Genomic DNA, 20,152 nt, shown 5'->3' with positions numbered 1-20,152 from the left:
TCTCTGGCCGACCTCCAGAGGTCCTGAGAACAGGCCCTCCGATTTTACACACTGAACTCTGTCTGCAAAGTAGTTGGTGAACCAGGCGAGGCAGTCATTTGAGAAACCAAGACTATTGAGTCTGCCAATAAGAATACGGTGATTGACAGAGTTGAAAGCCTTGGCCAGGTTATGATATCATTTAGTACCTTGAGTGTGGCTGAGGTGCACCCGTGACCAGCTCGGAAACCGGTACGCACAGCGGAGAAGGTATGGTGAGATTCGAAATGGTCAGTGATCTGTTTATTAAAGCCATCTGTTTGGCTTTCAAAGACGTTAGAAAGGCAGGGCAGGATGGATATAGGTCTGTAACAGTTTGGGAGTGTCACCCCCTTTGAAGAGGGGGATGACTGCGACTTTGCAATCTTTAGGGATCTCGGACGAAACGAAAGAGAGGTTGAACAGACTGGTAATAGGGGTTGCAACAATGGCGGGGGATCATTTTAGAAAGAGAGGTTCCAGATTGTCTAGCCCAGCTGATTTGTACGGGTCCAGGTTTTCCAGCTCTTTTAGAACATCTGCGATTTGGGTGAAGGAGAAGCTGCGGAGGCCCGGGCAAGTAGCTGCAAGGGGTGCGGAGCTGTTGGCCGGGGTTGGGGTAGCCAGGAGGAAAGCATGGCCAGCCGTAGAGAAATGCTTATTGATATTTTCGATTATCATGGATTTATCGGTGGTGACCGTATCAAATAGCCTCAGTGCAGTGGGCAGCTGGGAGTAGGTGCTCTTGTTCTCCATGGACTTTAGAGTGTCTCAAAACTTTTTGGAGTTAGAGCTACAGGATGCAAATTTCTATTTGAAAAAGCTAGCCTTTGCTTTCCTGACTGACTGTGTGTATTGGTTCCTGACTTCCCTGAACAGTTGCATATCGCAGGTACTATTCGATGCTATTGCAGTCCGCCACAGGATGTTTTTGTGCTGGTCAAGGGCAGTCAGGTCTGGAGTGAACCAAGGGCTATATCTGTTCTTAGATCTACATTTTTTAAAGGGGCATGCTTATTTAAGATGGTGAGGAAATTACTTTTAAAGAAGGACCAGGCAATCAGGGCATACCTGGGCCAGGTCGATTAGGAAGGCCTGCTCGCAGAACTGTTTTAGGGAGCGTTTGACAGTGATGAGGGGTGGTCGTTTGACCGTGGACCCATAGCGGATGCAGGCAATGAGGCAGTGATCGTTGAGATTCTGAATGAAAACAGCAGAGGTGTATTTGGAGGGCAAGTTGGTCAGGATAATATCTATGAGGGTGCTCATGTTTACGGATTTAGGGTTCTACCTGGTGGTTTCCTTGAAAATTTGTGTGAGATTGAGGGCATCTAGCTTAGATTGTAGGACTGCTGGGGTGTTAAGCATATCCCAGTTTAGGTCACCTAACAGAACGAACTCTGAAGATAGATGGGGGGCAAGCAGTTCACATATGGTGTCCAGGGCACAGCTGGGAGCTGAGGGGGGTCTATAACAGGCGGCAACAGTGAGAGACTTATTTCTGGAGAGATTAATTTTTTAAATTAGAAGCTCGAACTGTTTGGGCATAGACTTGGAAGGTATGACAGAACTTTGCAAGCTATCTCTGCAGTAGATTGCAACTCCTCCCTCTTTGGTAGTTCTATCTTGATGGAAAAGGTTGTAGTTGGGTATGGAAATCTCCACATTTTTGGTGGCCTTCCTAAGCCAGGATTCAGACACGGCAAGGACATCAGGGTTGGAGGAGTGTGCTAAAGCAGTGAGTAAAACAAACTTAGGGAGGAGGCTTCTGACGTTAACATGCATGAAACCAAGGCTTTTGTGATTATAGAAGTCAACAAATGAGAGTGCCCGGGGACACGCAGGGCCTGGGTTAGCCTCCACATCACCCGAGGAACAGAGGAGGAGTAGGATGAGGGTACGGCTAAAGGCTAGAAAAACTGGCCGTCTAGTGCGTTGGGGACAGAGAATAAAAGGGGCAGATGTCTAGAATTGATTCAGGGCATAATGTGCAGACGGGTATGGTGGGGTGCGGGTACAGTGGAGGTAAGCCCAGGCACTGAGTGATGTTTAGAGATGTTGCATCTCTGGACATGCTGGTTATACTGTGTGAGGTCACCGTATGTATTTCAGAGGCAGGGACTGGGAGACTAGCCAGGATCGAGGGAAAGATGAATGGAACAAAGTACATAGAGATCCTTGATAAAAACCTGTTTCAGGGTGGCTACTTTGAAGAATCTCAAATATAAAATGTATTTTGATTTGTTTAAGCCTTTTTTGGTTACTACATAATTCCATATGTGTTATTTCATAGATTTGATGTCTTCACTATTATTCTACAATGTAGAAAATAGTAAAAATAAAGAAAACCCTTAAATGAGTAGGTGTGTCCAAACCTTTGACTGGTACTGTATGTAAATATGATATTTCAGTTTTTTATTTTTAATACATTTGCAAAAATGTCTTAATGTCTTAACCTGTTTTTGCTTTGTCATTTTGGGGTATTGTGTGTAGATTGATGAGGAAAAAAACAGTTAATCAATTTTAGAATAAGGCTGTAAGGTAACAAAATGTGGAAAAAGTCAAGGGGTCTGAATACTTTCTGAAAGCACTGTATATGAACGCTGCTGCCTCTTCAAATCTATGATGATTCTACAAGTGATGTGCTTTATTTGAATGGTTTTCTTTTATAATATTTACACATATTAATGAAGTATGGAATCAATGTATATAAAAAAAATGTATTTCTTGACACATACATTTGTTTTCTGATTTACTCATATAGAATAAAGAAGGCGATGAGCTTTGGTGAGTAGTTACAATGTTTAATATGTAACTACTCTTTGCCTAGAGAAAGAGTGACCATAAGTACAGACATCTCAAGGTAGAGTAAGGCCCTTTGTACACCATCGAAGAGTAACAGTTTGTTTACTATTTATGCTATTGCTTGAGTCCACATGATTGTTCACCTCAAGCAGCTGCTAGTACGCAATATCTAGAAATCTTTTTGAGACAATAGTAGCTGTTAATGCAGCATAGAAACAACAGTGTATAGCCTACACTGTTGATTTTTACATTTTTTATTTCACCTTTATTTAACCAGGTAGGCTAGTTGAGAACAAGTTCTCGTTTGCACCTGCGACCTGGCCAAGATAAAGCAAAGCATTTCGACACATACAACAACACAGAGTTACACATGGAATAAACAAACAAACAGTCAATAATACAGTAGAAAAAGTCTATATACAGTATGTGCAAATGAGGTAAGATAAGAGAGTTAAGGCAATAAATAGGCCATGGTGGCGAAGTAATTACAATATAGCAATTAAACACTGGAATGGTAGATGTGCAGAATATATATATGTGTATATATTTTTTTTATATATGAATGAGCAAGTAGAGATACTGGGGTGCAAAGGAGTAAGATACATAAATAAATACAGTTTGGGGATGAGGTAGATACATAATCTAGAAAACCACATAGCATTTCCTGTTTTTGCATGCAGCAGTGTTTTACATTTTAGGACACTGTGGTTTCTACATTGAACTGCCTGCAGAGAGCTAAACATGTAAAACCTCCAACACCATTGTTCTGAATAATAATTTTGTTAGTGCATGTAACTCACTACAGTGTAGACTCTTTTGGCAGCACCGCAGTCAAATAACAACATGTAGAAGGACTCAAAGACACTGCCTTTTGACAACATTGGAAAGAAGCCAAACAGGATGAATGCTGCTTATAGCATGGGTGGCAGGAAGCCTAGCGGCTAAGAGCATTGGTCCCTGGTCTGAATCCCCGAGCCGTTCTGTCGTTGAGCAAGGCAGTTAACCCCCAACAACAACTGCTCCCTGGGCGCTGATAACGTGGATGTCGATTAAGGCAGCTCCCTGCACCTCTCAGGGTTAAATGCGGAAGACACGTTTCGGTTAAATGCATTCAGTTGTGCAACTAGGTATCTCCTTCCCCTTTCCCCATAAAACAATAACTAAAAGCCAGGAACTCTGTTCTGCTTCTTTCCTGCAACCAAGGCAATTTCAGATATTTATATAATTCATAATGATGAGATCTGCCAACAGCCCAGGTCTGGTTTGAAAGCTTCCCCCACCTAGACATTCTTTGAAAGGTATAGAACAGGTCTGAGGTTGTGTGATAACAATGGCAGCAATGAGAATAGCCTCATTGTTGAGATTTTCTCTGTTCATGGCAGCCAAGCAGAAACATCTTACAAGTTCACTGGAGTTGATTATATACGCTGCAAATATGTTACCAGCAAAGCTGTTTTGAAACATCTTCGACACTCACTCCCGTTCTCTTGATTTTTATTTATTTATTTATTTTTTTACTGCAGAATGAAAAATAGGTCAGGGATTGCTTTCGGCATGTGTAGTGGCCAGAGGATGGCACTATAAATCCCAGTCTGTGAGAGGTATATCAATTTCTATCTGAAATGTCTGTGTTAGGTGAAATGTGTCCATGTGAAGGTGAAAAGCTTCAAGTTCCTCTGCGTACACATCATCAACAATCTGAAATGGTCCACCCACACAGACAGTGTGTTGAAGTAGGCGCAACAACGTCTCTTCAACCTCGGGGAGGCTGAAGAAATTTGTCTTGGCCTCTAAGGTCCTGACAAACTTTCACATATGCACAATTGAGAGCATCCTGTCGGGCTGTATCACTGGCTGGTACGGCAACTGCACTGCCTGCAACCACAGAGCTCTCCAGAGAGTGGTGCTGTCTGCCCAACGTATCACCAGGGGAACACTGCCTGCCCTCCGGGACACCTACAGCACCCGATGTCACTGGAAGGCCAAAAAGATCATCAAGGACATCAACCACCCGAGCCACTGCCTGTTCACCCCGCTACCATCTAGAAGGCGAGGTCAGTACAGGTGCATCAAAGCTGGGACAGAGAGACTGAAAAACAGCTTCTATCTCAAGGCCATCAGACTTAAATAGTCATCACTAGCAGTTACCACCCGGTTACTCAACTCTGCACCTTAGAGGCTGCTGTCATATATACATAGTCATGGATTCACTGGCCACTTTAATAATGGAACACTAGCCACTTAAATAATGTCTACATACCACTTTACTCATTTCACATGTATATACTGTATTCCATTCTACTGAAATGTAGTCAACACCACTCCGACATTGTTCATCCTGATATTTATATATTTCTTAACTCCATTCTTTTACTTTAGATTTGTGTGTATTGTTGTGAATTGTCAGATACTGCACTGATTACTGCACTGTAGGAGCTAGGAAAACAAGCATTTCGCTACACCCGCAATAACATTGCTAAATATGTGTATGTGACCAATAACATTTGATTTGATGTGCCAAACTGAGGAGAGAGACCATCTATCTGTATGACGATGTCAAAGCCATTTGACCACAGGAGCCTCACTGTATGAGTGATAAAAAAAAAATTTTTTAAAACAATGCATATGACAAATCAATTTTTCCTAAAATCCACTCCATTAATCAACAAGGCATTTTCTTTCTTTTCACACCTCCTCATGTATTTCATCTACAGCCTTCCTCATCCACCACCACGTCCTTGTAGTGGCGTAGGACTACATTGTCGTTGTTGTTGTAGTAGAGCATGGAGACAGGTGATAGGCGGATGGGTACTCAGCAGGGCTGGGTTGTGCCGCAGGGGTCCAGGGAGTGTACCAGTGTCTGCAGGATGGCATGGTTGGTGCCGTTCTGGCCCTCTCGCTCAGCAGGAATGGGCACTCTATGTGGCAGTAGTCCTACCAGCCCACGTCCTTGAAGTCGATGTAGAGGTGGCAAATCAAATCAAATTGTATTTGTCACATGCACCGAATGCAGTGAAATGCTTATTTATAAGCCCTTAACCAACAACGCAGTTAAGAAAATACCAACAACAAAAAAGTAAGAGATAAGAATAACAAATCATTAAAAGAGCAGCAGTAAATAACAATAGCAGGGCTATATTTTTTATTTCATCTTTATTTAACCAGGTAGGCCAGTTCTCATTTACAACTCTGGCCAGGATAAAGCAAAGTAGTACGACAAAAACAACAATGCAGAGTTACACATGGGATAAACAAACGTACAGTCAATAACACAATAGAAATATCTATGTACAGTGTGTGCAAATGTAGTAAGATTAGGGAGGTAAGGCAATAAATAGGCCATAGAGGTGAAATAATTACAATTTAGGATTAACACTGGAGTGTGCCGATGATGATGTGCAAGTAGAGATACTGAGGTGCAAAAGAGCAAAAAAAAAAAATAATAATAATATAGGGATGAGGTATTTGGGTGTGCTATTTACAGATGGGCTGTGTACAGGTACAGTGATCGGTAAGCTTCTCTGACAGCCGATGTGTTGTGAACTTGAGTGAGGACCCAAAAGCGGTTTAACAAAAACAGAGTCCTTTAATGTAAAAACACAGGGAAGACATAGATCCTCTTCAGATGTAGAAAAATGGCAAAATAGACAACCCTCAGAGAGGGCGACAGATGAAACAGAAAGTCCTTCTGATATTTACAAAAGAGTCCCCTTCTTAGCAGCAGAGGAGAATAGCTGGGTTGCGGCAACAGACTGCTGGTCTCTCTGGGTAGGCGCGGGTCGTAGCGGACAGAGGTACCTGATCACACGTAGCATCAGAAGAACAGGCAGATTCCGACAGGATGGGACAAGGGTGAAGCAAACAAGACAATAGTTTGGTTCTGGCATGAGAAACTCAAACGAGAATCTGACAAAGAAAGAAGCAGGAACAGAGAGAGAAATAGAGACCTAATCAGAGGGAAAAAAGGGAACAGGTGGGAAAAGAGTGAACGAGGTAGTTAGAGAAGATGAGGAACAGCTGGGGGAAGGAGAGGAAGAGAAGGTAACCTAATACGACCAGCAGAGGGAAACGGAGTGAAGAGAAAGAACAGGAACAAGACATAATATGACAATACATGACACGATGCTTAAAGTTAGAGAGGGAGATAAGTCTCCAGCTTTAGTAATTTTTGCAATTCGTTCCAGTCATCGGCAGCAGAGAACAGGAAGGAAAGGCGGCCAAAGGAGGTGTTGGCTTGACAACAGATAGTTTTTGTTCCATGTTCTATCTAAAGGAAGTTTGTTCTGAAGTGTCTGTCCTATATCAGAGACATTTAAGAAAGATCAGGAAACATTTGATATATATTTTTTTTTTACATGTATTTAACCCATTATTTTTGGCACTAAACTGTCTCCATATAGACTTCCATAGAAAATGTTTAACTGGTACTGGGGGACCTTCAGACGAGTCTCACCTTTCCACAGAGTGGTCATAATAGTTTGTAGGCTAAACTGTTCGTACGCTACAGACGAATGTGTGAGAATACCGCTCTAGCTCTCTCACCTTTCACTGCAGATGCAGAAGTGCGACATGCGGTGGATTGAGATGCATCCAATGCAAAAACACTGATTGTGTTGTTATGCTAATTCGATTCACACGGGGCCTTCGAAATTGACTGTAGGGGGTTTTAAGCCAGTTCTCAGACAAGGCTGTGAGGTCCAGCGAGAGGGATCTGGGCTCTGGTTCTAGCTGCACCGACTGGGACTGGGGCAGCACCAGCCTGCGGTTGGCCTCGTGGCTCGCTCCCTTCAGGGTCGCACGCAGCTCCTTGTACAGGGATACACTGAGAGCCTGTGGGCCCAGGAGGAACCTTGGTGTGTAGAACACATCCCACTGGAACTTGATTTCAAGCTGCGCCAGATAGAGCTGCTCCAAGGGCTGTAGAAAAGACCCGTTGAAGAATAGATGTTTCTCCACACAGCCGTGTCCCTCAAACTCCAGCCTGACACCAGTCTGAGAATATATTAGTTTCACACTTTTGGGGCGGCTGGGTAGCCTAGTGGTTAGAGTGTTGGACTAGTAACCGGAAGGTTGCATGTTCAAACCCCCTAGCTGACAAGGTACAAATCTGTCGTTCTGCCCCTGAACAGGCAGTTAACCCACTGTTCCTAGGTCATCATTGAAAATAAGAATTTGTTCTTAACTGACTTGCCTGGTTAAATAAAGGTAAAATAAAAGTAGGGCCCAGGTTTCAATTTACAATTGAATTTGCAATGTCACAGTCAATACAAGCCTTTATCTGTAATAAAGAAAGCCAATGGTCTCTGACTTGTCCCCCTAGTTTATTTTTCATTGGTATATTTCACCCCAAAAACAATAGGAGTGAATTAACTCAGAAGCAACTGTTTTCAAAGACCAAACGGTATCTCTTGAATATCAAACTTGTTTTAAAATTGATTGTGTATGTATGCCTATGTAGATCAATAATGACTTGACCTCAAATTGTTATTCTGATCATTTTTTTAACCAGACATTCCTCTTTCTTCCAATGATCTTAAATGGAAAGGAGCACTTCAAACAACAACAAAGAGGACACCCAGACACCTTTTTAGGTGAACAGCTGAGGGATGGCACTGGAGAAATGTAACCACTCAAATTCATAGACAGACCCATGGATGCAATGACTGACCCTCCGTAAAATATTGTTTATACCATGTTTTAAGCTAAACAATGTTTGCTTACAATTACATTGTTTACAGTGGAGTAGGATACAACAATCCACTGGGCACAGATGTCAATTCAATGTCTATTCCACTTGGGTTCAACATAACTTCAATGAAATGGCGTGGAAACAAAGTTGATTGACCAGTGGGAAGCTTCTTCTGGGGTTCTGATGGTGTAAGACAGTAGAACTAAGCTCATGAGGCATTTAGTCTAAGTTATATTCCTCAATAATCAATTGCGTGTCTTTCTGTTGCGTGATTTCAGTCTTGGAGGTGTGTTTCCTGACCTACGCTACGTTTGGTTAATGATATTTGTCCCACATGAGACGCAAAAGCCTAGAATGAATGTAAAATAACTCAAGAATTTTGCAATTAATGTCGACATTTTTGCCAATAATGTTTTAATTGCTCAATTTGACATTTAACAAAGGTGTTTGGTGCAGTATTTCTCAAGTTTAAAAAAATGCGCAACGTGTTGTCATATGTAAACAAAGTCAGAGCTGCTGGGCAGGTCTGTCTTACTGTCTATGCTATTGGATAGAGGGCAATCACCGCAACTGTTCACCCCATGTTAGTGGGCAAATGGACATGGTCAAATCAAAACCCAACCTCCATTTACCCATTGTGACGCAGTGATGTTCCAAACTCCGTTTTAGGCAAGGCTGACTTCATGCCCCAAATTATCCTGTTTACAGTTTGTAGTCAATTTTGACACTCGGAATAAATGTTTCTGACTCAAATCGATGCCACATAGGCCATTTTCGATGGGATTTGTTGCTTTTGAAAGGCAGTCGCTCATTAAATGTCGCAATCGCAGATTGCCTCTTTAAAGTCTACTCGTCAGTTTTGTAATTGGCTGTGACATTCGCTAATTAATTTCTCCCGCTGGACCAGAAAAATGCGAAAACGGTTTTGACTTTATGGCTGTGTTATTTCATGGAAACCGGGGCAAGCAGCCAATTCCTGGTTGCTAAAATTCTACACTGTTCGCTCAATTTCTGTTTAAGTGAGAAAACAAGCACTGAATAGTGTAGGATATAATTTTACCATGTGTGAAATATATTTTCAATAACAAAAATAGTTTTTACAGCTGTTAGAAGCTGGAAGACCAAAACAGAAAGTAAAAGGCTCAAGTGGGAGTCTCTGCCATGTTACTGAAATGGTATTCTGGGGAGGGAGAATTGAATGTAGCCTAGTGCTGTTGGAATTCACCTAGCTTCCACATAGGGGACAAATTCTGAGAAATTGTGTAGCACCTTTAACTTCCCAATTTCATAACTTTGACCACTAGATGGCAGTCACTGGCCTTTAAAAAAATGCAGGCTATGCGGTCTTCTGGTCTGCATGTTTCCTTAATTTGTAGCCTGGATTTAGAGCATTGCAAACATCACAAGACCCGAAAGTGTTCAAGACATTGTGCCATGACCAAGGGTAGAGTACTATACACAACCAGCCCCTATGGCTAAAGGGGATACGGATACCATTAAATGAGCAACCAGCAGTGGCTACAATAAACATTGTAAACATTATCAATTCTTTTTTTTAACTCATAAATTGATATTTACCCATTCATTATTTTAGAATGTAATTTACGACTCATGAGCTTAGTTCGACTGTCGTACCCCATCAGAACCCAAAATATAAGCTTGTAAATTATTTTTTTAAATGTCAAACCGCCTCAAAACACGGTTTAAACTAAAACGTTGATACCATAGATGGTCAATCCTTGTATCCATAGCTTGGTCTATGATTTCATGTAACATTTCTCCAGCCTCACCCCTCATCTTTTTACTGAACCAGGGTGGGGAGGCCACTTAGTTATTGTTTCTACTGCAGATTGCCACTTTAACTACATTGAGGGAGAATGCAATACAACAGAAGGCCCTCTAGGTGTCATGGGGAACAAAGCAAGTCAACAGAAAAACCACTTGGCTATTATCAAAATAGATTTTATTCTAGACGTTTCAAAGATCTGAGTGATATTACAACAGTCAAATGCGTAGGTTGCAGAGAGAGTCTCAGCAACCATATGAGAGAGAGAACATAAGGGTGAGGGCAAAGACAACATGGAACAAAAAAAAAACATCTGCAAACAGGTATTTACATGGTCCAGGGTGTTATGACACGTCCTTGTTAAAGTTGAGATTTATTGTTTTTGTTCATTTTTGCGTACATAGCTACAAATAAATCTGAATTATAAAAGTTTCCAAAGAGTACAAAACCTTCAAGGGCTTTTTAGACATAGCAAAGATAGAATTAGTACTTTAGGTAGGAACAAAAAAAAATAGCAAACACTTGAATGCAGTGTAAAAAGCATCTCTTTTTAAAAACAAAAGGGTTATAAAATACCATTCCACTGTCATAGACTTCATAATAAATCGTGTCATCATGGTACAATCCACTCACTGTTGATTATATTAAAGAAAACTTCAAAATACTCTTAGCTTCTGTACAAAATTTGTTTGTAAAACAAGTGACATTCTGAGAAAGAAAATCGCAAAGGAGGCCTTTGAAAAGAAGACAACAAAAAACAACATTGGTGTTTTAAAGCAACAGGATGATAGCTAGGGCTAAGTAAGATATGGGATTTTGGGATGCCATGAAGTTGGCCTGGATCCAATGTGTAACCAATAAGTCAACAGTTTAGCCACTACTATTTCCCCTTCCTTTTTAACGGAACTACTGCACTCGTTCAGCTGAGAGTGAAATAAAACCATGAGCATTAATCCCTGTCTGGATATGCCAACCAGGGTTGGGAGTCAACTCTAAATTAAATTTATGGGATGAACTGAAATTCCAATTCAAGAATGGAAAAAAAAGTGGCATTCATTTTGAATGAGGAATTTATTTCAATTCTTGAATTGAAAGTTCACTTGCAGGATGAATCAAAATAGAATTGACTACAACCCTGGTTTAAACATCTCCCTGTTACGCATTATTCTGAAGTGTAGGGGGAAAAAAACATAAACCCAGTCTTAGGGCTGCTCTTCTCTTTTATAGCTATGACCGTTTAATGGTATTTTATAAAGAACCATTTCTCATGGTAAAAGACCCACATGATGTATAGTACCGCCACATTTTCCAAGCATGTCTTCAAGAGTTAGATTTTTTTTTTTTAAAACCACCCTTGCACTTGAGTGGCATATAAAAAGAATTGCCTGTGATGTCACAGATATATTATATGTAGTTACATGAAGTCATATATGTCCCAAAGTCCACTTCTCATCTCAACTAATCTCCCTGCAAAAAAAAAACAGAAAAAAGGCTTAAAAAAATAAAATAAAAAACCTGCACCTTCTGAAACACTACAAAAACGCTGTCTATCCATGCATAGGCCTCAACACAGCCTGTGTTGGTGCTGTGCACAAAATCACTTAAAACCACGACCAAAGAGCAGACACAGCATTGTGTCCTAAAACAGAACACTTAAAGCAATGGTTCACTCCAAAAATCTAACTTTGTCAGATGTTTATAGAACTAAAAAAAAAAAAACTTACAAAAAAAAAAAAAACTCTTGGAACGTAGACTAATCTCGTGTAAAGGCGTCCGCATGCTTCCCAGCCGAAACAGTTCGGAAGAGTTTGTGCATATATTATGATGACATTTTGTGATGTTTTTGTTAGTTTTGGACTTCAGTAAGGGTTTTTCCAGGCACAGAATATTTTCTCGAGAAAAGCCGAGGTTGATAGCTGAAGTCTACACCTGTTCGTCAGTGATTGGTCAACATCCTGAAGAACAGGATTCTTCAGTGAAGTCTGTGTTGACATTCAACGAGACAACTCATTTTTTTCATTGAGAAATACTGCACCAAACATCTTAGTCACACAATTTTATATCTAAGATCTCCTCTGCAAAAATGTAAAAATTAATGATAGATTTGGGGTGGCAGGTAACCTAGTGGTTAGTGTTGGACTAGTAACCGGAAGGTTGCCAGATCGAATCCCCAAACTGACAAGGTAAAAATATGTTGCTCTGCTCCTGAACAAGGCAGTTAACCCACTGTTCCTAGGCCGTCATTGAAAATAAGAATTAACTGACTGACTTGCCTAGTTAAACAAAAAGGTAAAAAAATAAAAATAACTCAGGATTTAGTGATCTTAGATTAATTTGGATTATTTTGAGAAAGTGTATACTGGCTACGGTGTCTCAAAATGGACAAACAGTACTATTGCCGCTTGTTTCAATTTTTTTAAGTGAAGGTCTTTTGCAGAAGTATACGAGCACACTTGTTCAGTTCGGCTAGCTGACTTTGGCAAGCCGCCAGGCAAACTGAAGCATGCGGACGCCTTTAGACCTCTTTCGGCTAACTTTGACGTCGGAGTCAACCACCTAAACATGACACCTGAAGACATCAACATCACTAGATCCCAGACATCAACAGTCAATGACAATCAAACATTTTGTTCAACATGACAAATTGCAATAAGGTTGCCCAGCGTTAACATTTCAAATGTGATGAGTTGGTTGTCGATTGAAGGAAGCATGGTTGAAACTGACTGCAGACATTTGAAAGGGCCGGCGTAATACTTATGTAGGTGCTATGAAGGTCCTCTGTACAGTACACGCCACTCTATGCAGGTGTTACTGCTGAAATCAAGGCAGCTACAGTATGTCCAGATTAATTACCAAGCAAGACCGGTCAACAAAACAAAGCAAAAAATAAACTTAAGTGATGGCTTAGTCTGATTATCATTTAGCATTTGTTAGCTAGGGCACGCAATGGACATTGGAGGTACATATCGTGAATAGCACAGCTCAGATGTTAATGGTAACATCCTCCATCAACCAATCAGGATACATGGAGTGTTCAATAGGGAGAAATCGTTCTGAAACATGGAGGTTCTAATTGAACGTGTCCAAAGTGAAACACGTGTTTTTCCATTGCAAAACTTGTTGCTACTTAGTGTCCTACTGAACACAACCCGCCTGTAGGGACATTGTGGCTTTGAATGTGGGTTGTCCTGTCATTCATGAGCTACCCAAAGCACTGCCATCCCTATATTCTGGCTAAAAGCTCCCCGGAGGCACAGATCGAGGATCAGCTTACCATCCCCCAATCCAAGCCATAGCCATTACGGGAGAAAACGCCAAACTGACCTTAGATCAGTGTCTGCCACTTCCCCTAACCAATCCATTACACTCAAATCTAACATCACATGTAGTTAGAATGTAAGAGGATGGGGCTTTCTAGTAGCTGCAGTGATGATCTTTAGTCCAAGAGTTTATTAGAATTCTCAGATATCTACTAAGCTAACAGTTTTGCACACCTGAAGCCATTTAAAAAGGTAATAAGAAGTACAAGTATGCATATGGCACCTTTAATCCCCTCTAGCTGCTCTCCCAAAAATGTTTAATAAAAGGATTTTGGCAAACTGAAAAAAAAAAACTTTGAATTTAATTGTTTGAAGCTTTGAATTGAAAACAAAATGAACCTATTTCAACTTTATAAATATATATTTGTTGTTCAATATATTTGTGAACCACAAAAACATGCATGGACAGTGCCAAAATGTATGATTTCTCCCAATATCAGTTTGAAACCCAAATTTAAGAAAAAAATCCTACTGACCTTACCTCTCTCGACATGTAACACAAACCTACAGCAAAACAAAATGGCCACAGGACAACAAAAAATGTGGACATGTACAATATGCACACACCAACAACGTGGGGGGGAAAAAGCTTAACATTTCTCATTTCTGGTATAAAGGATAAAAAAATAAATAAATAAAACAACAAATTGCAGATATTTTGGTATGTATGCAATGGGTTCTCTTCTCTTCAATATGATTTTTGTCTCGGTGACCATAATAGTCCTTTTTCTCTCCTGTGGGTCTGAGTCGGACTTGAGGGAAGTCCAGATCCCCTTTGCTGGGGGTTAGTTTGACCTCTTCTCTGGAGGGGTAGTCTGTGTGTTTATGGGGGTGATGGGGTGCTCTGTTTGGCTGTGATGGTAATGGTGGTGGTTGTGATGATGGGCCATGGCTTCTGATGGGACTACAGCAGTGTAGACGACAGGCTGGGACAGTCATTTTGGCTATGTACACATTCGTAGTCGGTCCATGGCTCCCCAAACAAGCGTCATTTCCTCAGGTCTAGTACACAAACCTGGAACGGAGAGGGAGAGGTTAAAAGGTCAAATGTAATGAGCAGGGCAAGGTTGTTTTTTTCTGACCATGTGACCAGAGAAACCCCTGGCCTTAACAATAAGAAACACACATCCATTAACATTTCTAAGTAGTGCTGTTTCCACTGCTGAAAAACACTTCCTTTCATTATTCAATTTTAGAACTCAGCTGTGCCAATGTGTAAAACCTCTCAAGTCCAGTCAGAACGATAGCTATCGACTTCCTAACCGTCCCCGTCAATAGACACTGCATTATGCAAGGAGATAATTGGTGGTGGGTCTCACTGCACTAGGACAATCCCTTACAGATTATCCGTAGATGCTCAAGCCTATTGACAAACTATCCATTTGATTAATTACTCCACAGCTGCAACTATTGTATTGTCCATCATGTATTTAATGAATTATAGCACATAAAACATTATCCTTCTTTAACCTGTCTCCTCCCCTCCATCTACACTGATTGAAGTGGATTTAACAGGTGACATCAATTAGGGATCATAGCATTCACCTGGTCAGTCTATGTCATGGAAAGAGAATGTATACTCAAGTCTATTTTCAAATGGTATCAGGTATTTATTTTATATTGTGTGTCACATTTTTACATTTGTCATTCCACAGACTCTCTTATCCAGAGCGAGTGCATACATACAGAGTGAGTGCATACATTTTCTCAGTACTGGTCCCCAGCGGGAATCGAACCCACAACCGTGGGCATGCTCTACCAACTGAGCCACATGGGACCACGAGTCATGATAGCAGTCAAATTCCACGTGGCCGTTCAGTCACGGCAACTAGGCTTCTCCAAGCTCTGATGTTGCAGATGGTCATTAGCAGCCTACCAAACTTGCTTACTGCCTGGTACTCAGCGCTCCGTTTTCCCTTGAGAGGTGCGTCGGAGCATGGCAGCCATGAGAAGGGAATTACAATTAGCCTATCATATTCAGGCCAAGGGCACAATGGCCACAAAAAGGCATAGATTTTTTTAAAGGGCCACACAAGGGGGATTCCGCTGGGAAATTCAAGGCCTGGTGAGAATATTATCAAGTGCTTGTCAAATTGTGAATGGGAGACTGATGGTGTGCAGATTCCGACTTTTTTCAAATCATCATTAGTCTCATCATGCAGCCTTAGAATGTCTTAAACATCAAAACATATAGCCCAACCTTTGTATCACAATTAAAGTTAAGCATATACCATTTCTTCGTTAAACGCTCGACACAGAATAGTCGCATTTGCGCACTTCCTCTGGAATCAGAGAAAATATTGTTTCTATTTTATTATGCTATGTTCAATTGTATCCTTCATACTGTAAAATCATTTAAAAAAATAAAGCCATGGAATTCTAAGCAAATCTGCTAAATGAACTAGTGTAGCCCACAGCCATATGGCATAGCCAGATCAGGACAACTCAGAGTATGCTATTCTGTTCTTCTGAAATAGACTACATTTTCTTCATATCATGTTTCTTTAGACCGGTCTAAAATAAATCATGAATTTATTGTGATTGCGTAGACTATATTAAATAGATTTCTTAAGACTTTGGCTACACACAGACTACCCCTCCAAAAAAGTAGATGTTCCAAAGGTTTGCATCAGTGGCTTGTAAGATGTGTGTGGAAGCCAGGAGATGCTAAACTTGGTTATGCTAATTAACGGTCAATTACTGTGAGCCTGGCAGTTATTTGCTTGACGGTCTCTGGCTGACAATTTCAGGACTGCCACAACCCTAGGTGGAATAGGGCTTACAACCACAAAAACGTCCTCCGTTCAGGCCTACCTACACTTTTCTAGACTGCCTCTTTAAATACTGTTGTCACTTTCTGTTGCATAATTCAACAAGCATGTCAATAGCAGGATATGCTCTGATTAAAAAATCAACACGCTCAGCTCTAGATTACACCCATCTACAGTATACACACTTTACATTGTTTGAGAGATCAGATAAAATATCACTATAATCAGAGTGTTCACATGCGGAAATTTGTTTCATTTCAGCTCATCTAATTTGCAAACATTTCAACTGTATCAAATGAGAACTTTTTTTTGTGTATTGCAAGTGCCGAGATGTGTTAAATCCCTGACGAAGCTTTAGCGTTCATATAGATTCACTGGAAAGATGATGAATTCCATTGAGCCCATTTCAGCCATTACCGGGGTGTGTTCGACAGGTCATTCCAAACATTTTCCCGGTCGTAATGTTAACGGGGGGGCAACAGGTATGAAAGAGTATGATGAGTAGAATGAAAGCAATCAATCCAGCGAGATTGAAGTGAGAATTGGATTTGGCACCTCTCAAAAACACAGGACATAGATGGCTGAAAAAAGACTGAGCCTAAGGTGGGCTGGGCATGCGAGTTGCTATTAGCACAGTGCCATCATCCATATATAGGTGTCACTAATAGGTGATCAGTGACCATAAATGAAGCCAGAAAAAAACATGGGACCCTAGATATAGCTTTTAACTGTGGTCTAATATTTGTTCCTTCTGAAATCAGGAAAATAACTCCTGGCCATGAAGAGGCGGCTGGTGACTTACTGATCCGTCTGACGCGCTGGCTCCCACTTTATCCCCCGTGGCGTTCCAGCACACCTCGAAGATGCCCCCTGTTCCCCTGTAGCTGTGAACTAAAGCACCCGTCTGTACGGACAGACAGACGGATGTGATCAGCAAAACAATGATAAGCAGGAGAACTGGGGACAAGTCAATTTCAATCATGTTTTACACGCATCTCACTTAGGGCTGAATCCTTACTTGAGAATAGTTTGAACAAATCACCGGTTGAAATCAACGCATGATTCACGTGAAAGTCAGAGTTTTGCGCTCACATCTCAAGTTAGGATTTGGACCTAAATATTCAAACCCATGCATCGACCATCAGACCAGCCCTGCAATAAACAGTTGGTCTTGAGATGTGAATGACGTATGAGTGAGAAGAGCGTGTGTGTGTGTCAGTCCATCCTGTACCTGTGTGTTCCAGATGTGGACACACTTGTCGAAGGAGCCACTGGCTAGGTGGCGCCCGTCGGGGCTGAAGGCCACACTGTAGACGGGCTCTTGGTGGCGGGTGAGCGTGTGGATGCACACGCCGCGCTCCACGTCCCACAGGCGCACAGTGGAGTCAAACGACGCACTGGGGGGGGGGAAGAGATGGAATAAGACTTTAGTGTCCATCTTGGAAAGGAAATGCATCTTTTGCTCTGCTCCTAACCTCCAAGACGCCACAGAAAAGCAGACACACTCTGGAGGGAGTACAGGGTCAGCCCCAGTGCAGCGCCCCGAAGCAATTTAGGAGAGTAAAAGAAGAGGAGAGGAAAGAGAGAAAAGAAGAGAGGAAAGAGGGAGAGAAGAACCATTCACTTTCATTTGATTAGTGACTATCCTGGGATCTATTCAGTTGGGGCAAACAGAACGTAACAGATTGAGAAGCATAGAATGAACATACATGACTCCATACTACATCATGTACAGATCCTAAATGCATTTGTTTGACACAAAACCCCTTTTTAGCCCAAACCCCAGAGGCATGCTGGGAGTTGGAGTGGTTCCTAGCCTTATATTACCTGGCCAGCATCAGATTGGCATTGGGGTTGTTGGTCCCAGGCCCCGTGGGGCTCCACTTGATGGTGTAGATCTCCTTACTGTGGGCCTGCAGGTCGTGGACACACGAGTCCTGCTTCATACTCCAGATCTGGTAGAGATGGAGGGGAGAGGAGAGAGAGACGTGAGGACTCCAATCAATTATATGAACCGACTTGGGAAGAAGAGATTCTAGTTACGGCTTATAAACTACAGCCAAAAGCGGACCCCAATAACACTTATTTTGTACCGTTCCTACTCCATGAAATTACATATTTGGCAATAGTTAGGAAGTTGTGTGTGAGCTGTGTGTCCTGACCTTGAGTGTCATGTCGTCGGAGCAGGAGGCCAGCAGACTCCCCGTAGGATCCCACTTGATTGCGTTCACTTCATTCTAGAGGGAAAAGTCAAAGGGGTTATGAGGGAGGGAGGATACAAGGAAACATTGCGTGAACTTTATAACATGGGTAGTGCACAAACAGGGTGCACGTACAAAGGCACTTCCTGCAGTAATGTGATGAAACAGGATGGGCAAAAGCTTTCACCTATCCTCTATATTCAGATCAATGCGTTTGACCCAGAGGCTGCCACTTTAGACTACTGAGATGAATCAATGTCAGTCACAATGGCTGCGTTTACACAGGCAGGCTAATTCAGATCTTTTGACCAATCAGATTAGATATTTTGCAAATAACTGAACAAAAGATCAGAATTGGTCTGCCTATGTTAACACAACGATTGTTAATGTGACGGGGAGAAGAGACTATCGAGATGCACCCAGGCCAGAGAGCCAGTCCAGTCTCACGTCTTACCGTGTGTCCCTGGAAGGTCTTGACTGGCCGGTCCTGGCCCAGCTTACACACATGGATGCACATGTCCGTGCTGCAGGAGGCAAACGTGTTGTTGCTCTGCCAGTCCACGTCCAGGGCTGGCGCTGAGTGAAAGGGAAATTGCTGCTTGGCCTCCCCTGTGTGAGCATCCCAAATGATCGTGGTCTAAACGAGAGAAGGATACATTGTCAGAGTCTTTTCGTCATGTGCGTGACAAAATGACAATATCATGACAATGGAAAAAAAACATCTGGTTTCTTCTATTCTTAGATGCCTTTCTCCACATACTCATTCCAGGGTTCTCTTTATTTTTTAAAACTATTTTTCGACATTGTACAATAGCGAAGACATCAAAACTATGAAATGACACATATGGAATCATGTAGTAAGAGGTCGACCGATTATGATTTTTCAACATCGATACCGATTATTGGAGGACCAAAAAAGCCGCTACCGATTAAATCTGCGATTATTATTATAATATATATATATAATAATGACAATTACAACAATACTGAATGAACACTTATTTTAACTTAATATAATACATCAATAAAATAAATGTAGTCTCAAATAAATAATGCAAAAACAAAGTGTTGGAGAAGGTAGTAAAAGTGCAATATGTGCCATGTAAAAAAAGCTAATGTTTAAGTTCCTTGCTCAGAACATATGAAAGCTGGTGGTTCCTTTTAACATGAGTCTTCAATATTCCCAGGTAGAGAGTTTTAGGTTGTAGTTATTATAGGACTATTTCTCTCTATACCATTTGTATTTCATATACCTTTGACTATTGGATGTTCTAATTAGGTACTTTAGTACTGCCAGCATAATCTCGGGAGTTGACAGCCTTGAAGTCATAAACAGCACAATGCTTGAAGCATTGCAAAGAGCTGCTGGCAAACGCAGTAAAGTGCTGTTTGTATGAATGCTTACGAGCCTGCGGCTGCCTACCATCGCTCAGTCAGACTGCTCTATCAAATCATAGACTTAATTATAATAACACAGAAATATGAACCTTAGGTCATTAATATGGTCGAATCCAGAAACTCTAATTTCGAAAACAAAACGTTTCAGTGAAATACGGAACCGT

The 20,152-nt window shown here is 41.4% G+C and overlaps 1 protein-coding gene and 1 pseudogene across 4 annotated transcripts in view; both read right to left on the bottom strand.

Moving 5' to 3' along the window:
• Nucleotides 1-5,492: 5,492 nt before the first annotated feature.
• LOC112259570 lies at nucleotides 5,493-9,197 on the bottom strand (annotated as a pseudogene).
• A 4,531-nt stretch (nucleotides 9,198-13,728) lies between these two features.
• The window catches only part of LOC112260201 (F-box-like/WD repeat-containing protein TBL1XR1), a 33,448-nt gene continuing 27,024 nt past the window's right edge, over nucleotides 13,729-20,152 (bottom strand). For all 4 annotated transcript variants that reach the window (XM_024435123.2, XM_024435124.2, XM_024435122.2 and 1 more), the window contains 6 exons: nucleotides 19,045-19,227; nucleotides 18,552-18,626; nucleotides 18,217-18,344; nucleotides 17,621-17,786; nucleotides 17,192-17,293; nucleotides 13,729-14,633 (listed from right to left, as the gene is read on the bottom strand). In XM_024435123.2, coding sequence (XP_024290891.1) covers nucleotides 14,607-14,633; nucleotides 17,192-17,293; nucleotides 17,621-17,786; nucleotides 18,217-18,344; nucleotides 18,552-18,626; nucleotides 19,045-19,227 — 681 coding nt within the window. In that variant the 3' untranslated portion in view covers nucleotides 13,729-14,606. The remainder of the gene's footprint in view (nucleotides 14,634-17,191; nucleotides 17,294-17,620; nucleotides 17,787-18,216; nucleotides 18,345-18,551; nucleotides 18,627-19,044; nucleotides 19,228-20,152) is intronic.

This window comes from Oncorhynchus tshawytscha, linkage group LG10 (genome assembly GCF_018296145.1).
Source record: "Oncorhynchus tshawytscha isolate Ot180627B linkage group LG10, Otsh_v2.0, whole genome shotgun sequence".
Taxonomy (NCBI): Eukaryota; Metazoa; Chordata; class Actinopteri; order Salmoniformes; family Salmonidae; genus Oncorhynchus; species Oncorhynchus tshawytscha.
This window is presented reverse-complemented; position numbering and strand designations above follow the sequence as displayed.